The sequence below is a fragment of the Neltuma alba genome, unplaced genomic scaffold, assembly GCF_004799145.2.
Source record: "Neltuma alba isolate B1F8T4 unplaced genomic scaffold, ASM479914v2 tig00012116_pilon, whole genome shotgun sequence".
NCBI lineage: Eukaryota > Viridiplantae > Streptophyta > Magnoliopsida > Fabales > Fabaceae > Neltuma > Neltuma alba.
In genome coordinates, this window is record NW_021636668.1 from 586,057 (window position 1) to 593,685 (window position 7,629).

The 7,629-nt window shown below is 36.2% G+C and overlaps 1 protein-coding gene across 1 annotated transcript; it reads right to left on the bottom strand.

The window, feature by feature from the left end:
* Positions 1 to 4,145: 4,145 nt before the first annotated feature.
* LOC114722888 (alkane hydroxylase MAH1-like) lies at positions 4,146 to 6,053 on the bottom strand. The gene has a single exon (XM_028909011.1). The coding sequence runs from the start codon at positions 5,778 to 5,780 to the stop codon at positions 4,308 to 4,310; it is 1,473 nt and encodes a 490-aa protein (XP_028764844.1). The 5' UTR covers positions 5,781 to 6,053; the 3' UTR covers positions 4,146 to 4,307.
* Between the last annotated feature and the right edge of the window lie 1,576 nt (positions 6,054 to 7,629).

Sequence of the window (7,629 nt, forward strand, 5' to 3'; positions counted from 1 at the left end):
AAATCTAATTCAATCCCTTTCCTTTCTACATGATCCAGAAGAGGAAAAAGACCTATTTCCACCTTCTTTCGAGCATTCTTCTCCAGAAGCATCCCAAAACTCTTGGTTTTAAGCAGCGAATGAAGGAGTGTCCTGTGGTATTTCCATGCATCTGAATCCGTAGTGAGAATCCCATCTCCAAAAGCTTCAAAATCCTCACGAAGCTCGGGCCGTTTAATGTAGTTGGCGAAATTCTTGCTCATCATGTGATGTACGTTCTTGGGATGTAAACCAAGATCCGAGGAAATTACCAGTACCTCCATTTCTTTGCAGAACTTGAGTTGCGTAGTCATGAATCTGCCACGAATTTATGAGAACTGGCGGCAACATCCCTCATAGAGGCCAATCTACTAAGAGGGGATTTGCAACATCGGCTTCGATGGAAATGAAAAGGGAGGAAGATAAATGCTGCAAAACCAGCAATTACTTGCACACAACCCAGCATTTCTGGTACGGACTCAAACGGAGGGCTTTGCTTCTAGGGAAAATTTCATTTAAGGACCACAGAAGAGAATTTATATCAGTCAACCCCCAAAACATTCTGAAATATCACTACAGGATCAAGGGACCAAACTGAAATTAAAACTAAAAGTAAGATTACAATAATACCCCTCACTTTTATTTTTTTAAAAATAAATATTAATGGACGTAACTGTTCCGGCCATTGAAGGTTGGAGGTTCGGCCATCGACGCTCAGGTAGCCTCCGTCAAAGGTTGGACCTCCGGTGGCCAGAATTTTTTTTTTTTTTTAAACAAGACGGCCAAGGGAAGGTTTGAACCCATGACCCCCTAGCACACCAAAAGTGATGTAGCCACTAAGCCAAACAAGCCATTCAATCATTTAATGCAAATAAAAATATATAAAACAAAACAAACGCAACTATCCAAGTATAAGTGAACAAGTGAAATTAGACGATTTACAAGTGAAATTCAGCAATTTACAACAAAAATTAGGCAATTTACAAATAATATAACAAAATTCACAACCCCAGATGTAAGTGTTTAAGTGCAAATGAGCAAGTGAAATTTAAAGATTTATAACAAAAGTTTATGGATTTATAACCCAAATTTGACTATCCACAAGAAATACAAGAGAATTCATAGCCCAAAATGTACGTATTTGAGTATAAGTGAACAAGTGAAATTTAGCAATTTACAACAAAAATTTGACAATTTACAAATAACATAATGGAATTCACAACCCTAAATGAGTGTTTAAGTGTAAATAAGCAAGTGAAATTTGAAGATTTACAACAAAAGTTTATGAATTTACAAGTGAAATTCGATGATTTACAAGTGAAATTTAGCAATTTATAACAAAAATTAGGCAATTTACAAATAACATAATGGAATTCACAACCCCAAATGCAAGTGTTTAGATGTAAATGAGCAAGTAAAATAAATTTCACTTGTAAATCCATAAACTTTTGTTGCAAATCTTCAAATTTCACTTGCTCATTTACATTTAAATACTTACATTTAGGGTTGTGAATTACATTATGTTATTTGTAAATTGTCAAATTTTTGTTGTAAATTACTGAATTTTACTTGTAAATTGTCGAATTTTACTTGTTCACTTTCACTTAAACACTTACATTTTGGGTTGTGAATTCTCGTGTTTGTCGTGAATAGCTAGATTTGGGATGTAAATTCATAAACTTTTGTTGTAAATCTTCAAATTTCACTTGCTCATTTGCACTTAAACACTTGCATCGAGGGTCGTGAATTTTATTATGTTATTTGTAAATTACCTAATTTTTATTGTAAATTGCTGAATTTCACTTGTAAATCCTCTAATTTCACTTGTTCACTTATACTTGGAGAGTTGCATTTGTTTTGTTATATATATTTTTATTTGCATCACATGATTGAATGGCTTGTTTGGTTTGGTAGTTATATCACTTTTGGTGTGCCAAAGGGTCATGGGTTCAAACTTTCCCTTGGCCACCTTGTTTTAAGAAAAAAAAATTTTGGCCACTGGAGCTACAGTAACAGCCACCGAAGGTCCAACCTCTGGCAGTGACCACCTGAGCGCCGGTGGTCGGAACAGTTACGTCCATTAATATTTATTTTTTTAAAAAAATAAAAGTGAGGGGTATTATTGTAATCTTACTCTTAGTTTTAATTTCAGTTTGGTCCCTTAGTCCTGTAATGATATTTCAGAATGTTTTGGGGGTTGACTGATATAAATTCTCTTCTGCGGTCCTTAAATGAAATTTTCCCTTGCTTCTATAGATATATGATGTGGCTATGCAAATATAAATAGACAGTAACTGCTAGAAGATTCCCGCTGTGCACTTGAATGGGGACCATCTCATAGTACACGCAATATGGGTAGGTGATCCATCTATTGTGGGGTGTGCTTGTGTTTGCTTCAAATTATCATACACAGTTTACAATCTGATACTAATCGTCCTCTTCATGAAAACTTCCTTTCCTTTAATTTCTCACCACTTATTATTGTGGCATACAAGTGTAATGGATCCAGGAGAAAGTTTCTTAAACGAAATTAATTCGCAACTTAATTGATGGGGTCAACAACTTAATTACATGTATACCATCAACTTAATTGATGGTATACATGTAATTGTTATATACATGTATCTTTTATTAGAGGTAATTTATTCAAGATACTGTTGGACACTAAACGTGAGTATACTTTCAACAAAGATTCCAATATTAGTTTGTCATGTTGTAAGGGATTTTTATAGTATTTTTTAAGAGGATGCTAAGAACATGAGTATCACTTGTAGGATTATGGTTTAATGGATCCACTACCAAAAAAAATTGATTTTCAACAACAACAAAAAATCGCCCCTGAAAATATAAAAGTCGTCGCTAAAAATTCGTTGCCGTAGTAACCGTGGCTGAAAGCTTTCAGCAGCGATAAAAAAAATTGCCACTAAAGGTGTCTCTCGGTGGTGACTTTTATAAGTTTCAGCAACAACGTTTTCATCCCTGCCAAAAAGTGCTTTTAGCGACAACTTTCAGTAGTGACTTTTTTTGTCACCTCCAAAAGTCGTCGTCTAAAGTTTTTTTTTTTAGTAGTGATCCTTCAACCTTGTCCAGATTTCACCCAAAAGAAAAGAGGAAATACATATGGAAGCAGTATTCAACACTGCCCAATCACGTTGAGGGTCAACAGGGATTTGGTGATTAATTTGCTTCCACTTGAATTGAAGAATTCTCAATTTTGGTGAATCTCAATTCTCAAGACAAAAATTCAAGTCCAATATGAAAAGTACTCTTTTTACAGAATCTGCATCCGATAAAATGCAGTAGGATATACTTTTCTGGTCCTATTTATAAGTCACTTCAAATATATTTCACATAGACTAAGAAAAACTTTAAACTTTATTAACTCTTATTTAAAATTCAACAAGTTTTCAACTTTATCCCTATTTAGTATATATTATATCTCATGTAAACAAAGTCAACACAATAATAAATGAAGGATAAAATTATACATCCATACAAAAAATTTATCTCAATACCATATAAATAGGACAAAAAAAATATATTCTCTCTTTGCCCTATAAATAGGACCAAAGGAGTACATGGGAACTAATTAAAGGCGTAAGGGGGTGCGGGTGTGTGTGGTCTAGATTTAGAGTTGAGGGAAGCCAATTCGGCCACGTGCTTTGAATGGTTTTCAGCCATTGAATGTTCATGACCGATCTAAGTGAACACGTTTAATTTGGAGCGATGCAACAGTCCGCAACTAAGAAGAATAACTTAGAGAATCAAGAGAAAGGGGGAAAAAACAAAGAAAAGAGAAAAGGAACCGAGAAAAATGGAAGTTCCAACACAAAATTGGCTGCTCTATTTCTTATATTCATTATACTTGCAATTCAACGTCAGTGCTAGGTTAGCCCCAACTGATAAAATTAAGTACCACTTAATTTTATAAGAGGAATTTGTTAGTAGTTAGACCAATCAGTCAATCATACTAGTTAGACGCTTTTGACCCATTCAGTCCCAAGATTAGCCAAATTAATTCTCTAGCTAATCTAACTATTCTCTGTATGTATATTCAAGCTATTGGTCGTCCAGATCAAGAAATTCCTCATCAAACTTTATAAGCACAGCAACTTTTTTGAGCTTTCTTTACACCAAGTTATGATACTTTTATTCATCCATGTAATATAATATATGCATAATACTTCCCCACCACCTCAAACTTATGCAATACATGCATATATAATAGTTTCCACAACTTCACACATACATCAGAGATAATTTAATTTATTCTTCCAACGAATCAAGAATCACTCTCTTTTTGTGACCCGAACTTTGAGACCATACTTCATTAGAAGCACTATTGAAAGTGTGGGAGAAATAGGATGCTCTTCCACTACTTGAATATGATAATTCTTTAAGATAGCAGTAGTCATAATCTTCATTTGAATGAAGGAGAGGTCCTTACCCAAGCAAGTTCTTGGTCCTGCGTTGAAACTAATGAACTTGTATGACGGCACATGAACGATACCTCCTCTCTCTGAGATCCATCTTTCTGGCTTGAATTCCAAGCAATCTTTTCCCCATATCTCTTCGGATCTTCCCATGGCATATAAAGATAACAGTATCGCAGTACGAGGATCAACCTCATGTCCGCTTGGAAGTATGTCGGCTTTGATTGCTTGCTTGCGCTCAAAAGGTATGGGAGGATACAGTCTCAGAGCTTCACAGAGAGCACCATGGAGATATACTTGACATTTTGCTTCCTTTTCTTCTTTGATCTCTTCCAGAATCTTCGCTTCTACTGAAGGGTGTCGAGAAACAAGCCAAAAGAACCATGCGAGAGCTGAAGTTAAGGTGTCTCTGCCTGCAACAAAAAGATTGAAAGCTGTGTCTCTCAGAAACTTGTCGTCCACGTGATCTTTTCCTTCTTCCTCCCTCATCAAACATGTTAGCAAGTCATCGTTTTCTTTCTCCTTTCCGTTGTTTTTGCTAAGCTCCTCCCTTTTCGATTTTATACTTTCATGGAGGAACCAGTCAAAAACTTCACAAGCTTTGGCCATCTTCTTCTCTGGTCCAATTTCTAGCCATCTCTGAAGCTTCCAGAAGCTTTGAGGCACCGTGTGTCTGTAGAATATAAACTCCTCTGCTTCATTAAAAGCTCTCTCAGATGCAATTTCTGGGAAGTCAAGGGCGAGGCATTTAGGATCGGATCCTAAGACCGTGGAGCAAATAGTGTCGAAGTTGAAGCGATTAAACACGTCTTGGAAATCAACTTCAATCCCTTCCCTTTCTACATGATCCAGAAGAGGAAGGAGACAACTCTCCACCTTGTTTCGAACGATCTTCTCTAGAAACTTTTCAAAGCTCTTGTTCTTAAACAATGAATGGAGAAGAGCCCTATGGTATTTCCACGTGTCTGAATCAACAGTGAAAATCCCATCTCCGAAAGCTTCAAAGATTTCACGAAACTCAGGCCCCTTTACGTAGTTGACGAAGTTCTTGCTCATCATGTGGTGGACATCCATGGGGTCACAGGTGATCAGGTAGTTCATTCCAGTAAACCAAGGTCCCATGAAGCTCCCAGTGCCAGCTTGTCTTTGGAGAGCCTGAGTTATATAATCATGAATCTGCCATAGATTAGTGAGAAGTGGCGGTAACATCCCCAACACGGGCCAATTTGTTAACAGAGGGTCTCTGCAACATCGTCTCTGATGATAATAAAAAAGGAACAAGATAAGTCCCACCAAAGCTGCCACTACTTGTGCACAAACAAGCATCATGGTCGTACTATGTACTGTTGGAGATGTGAATGATGAACTCAATCTCTTGTGATATGTTCACTTTATATGGCGAATAGGAAGTTCAAGTTGTGTTCCTAAGTCAATAAATTAGGTGCCTGATATAATTGCAGATTAGGTACCTTCACTTAACTCCCAAAGAAAGAAAACAAGGATAAGCAGCATGTGATGAGCACGATGTAACAAGAAAGAGACATGCATATATATATATATATATATATATATATTCTGCATCCAAGAAACTTTAATTTTAAAAAAGCCAATCACTTTGTAACCTAACAGCATATCGATCATTGTAGTTAACGCTAATTTAGTAGTGTGCTAGATTATTGTGGCTTTGATTTCGCATGCTAACTCTTGTAATCCGCAGAAAAAGAAAACCTCAAATAAAAATTTGGTGACTTTTATTGCAAGTGAGTTTGATTCATCAAAGATAAATAAATTAGAATCAGTATGGGGGCTATGGGCTAAAATCGATTAAACCTGAAGTTCAATTATTTGCTATTTCTGGAGAAGTTGCTTTCTTCTGTTCCTAGTCGAGCCAATAGAGTTGCAGACGAAGGGGATGGGCCCTCAAAGCTACTCTCACAACTCTCATCCAGTTGTCCTTAGAAAGGACAGGGTTTAATATTGGGAAAATGACATTAAGGTCTCACACAAGCAAATATATAGCAAAAAAGTCCCTTGAAATGTGATAATTCTTCTGAAGTCCTAAAGGGACTTGGCTGCCATTTTCAAAAAGTTAAAATGACTTCTTTGCCCTAGCATATCAGAGACAGGAGGCATTGAGGTGAGTTTCCCACATAGTGTGGCTCTGTTACGGCTGGGAGAGAGGACATAGAGAAAGAAGAAAGGAGCCATTGATAATGAAGCATCTTCCCCATTACAATTAGTAAAGTCCAAAGAGGTTCTATTTGAATCTTCACAAATCTTCAAGTCTGGAAATTTCTTTCCTCTCCTCTCCAGGAATATTTTTCTTAACAAATTGATTGTGTTTGGGAATGAGAAATCAGAAAATCATTTTTGCCTTTGGTACTGTAAAGCTTTTGTTTTTGGTCTAAGATGAACAAGTAAATCAATGGAAAAACTGTGTTTTTGGTTGGTGTGTGTTGGTAATTTAAGTTCGGTGTGTAGGATGACCATGGTGCTCTATTTTTGGGTTGCTTGTAGGTGGTTTTGCTCTGTTTTGATGTTAGTTTAGGGGCAAAGTAAGAAAAAGATAAAGGTTAGTCTGGGTAGAAACCCTTAGCATGAAATGGAATATTATGTTGTCAATCAGGCCGCGATAGTTGTCAATGTATGCCGTGACAGTTGTCAACATAGCTCCTTGACTTGTCAATGACAGCTGCGTGATTCTTGATGTATGTTTAAATTACTGATGGTGAGTATGCCTGGAAAGCATCTATTGTGCTTTGTTCATATAGGAGGAAAGTTTATAAATGATGGAGAAGATGATATATGTGGGAGGTAGTGTAAGAACGACAACTATAAAGGAGGGAACAAGTTATGAAGAATTGAAGGAAATTATATCATCAATTGTTAGGAAAAAAAAGTAACTCATTTCTCTTGAAATTCTCAGTTGTGTTTGATAAAAAAATATTTATGGAGTTGGTAGATGATGATAGGGTAGAAAATTTGACAAAATTCAATGAAGAAAGTGGTCATGTATATATAGAAGAGAATGGAAATAAGGATCACATAGAAGCAACAAGGGATAATGTAATGGAGAAGCAAGATGTGTAAGTTTAGTTTAACAAAATTGTTATTATCAATATCAGTTGTTACTGTCTTGCTACCAACTTGTCAATGCATGCACCCTGACTTGTCATTT

What these genes read in the sequence shown, in the direction of transcription:
- LOC114722888 (XM_028909011.1), bottom strand. Translation starts at nt 5,780, where the DNA reads ATGATGCTTGTTTGTGCACAAGTAGTGGCAGCTTTGGTGGGACTTATC.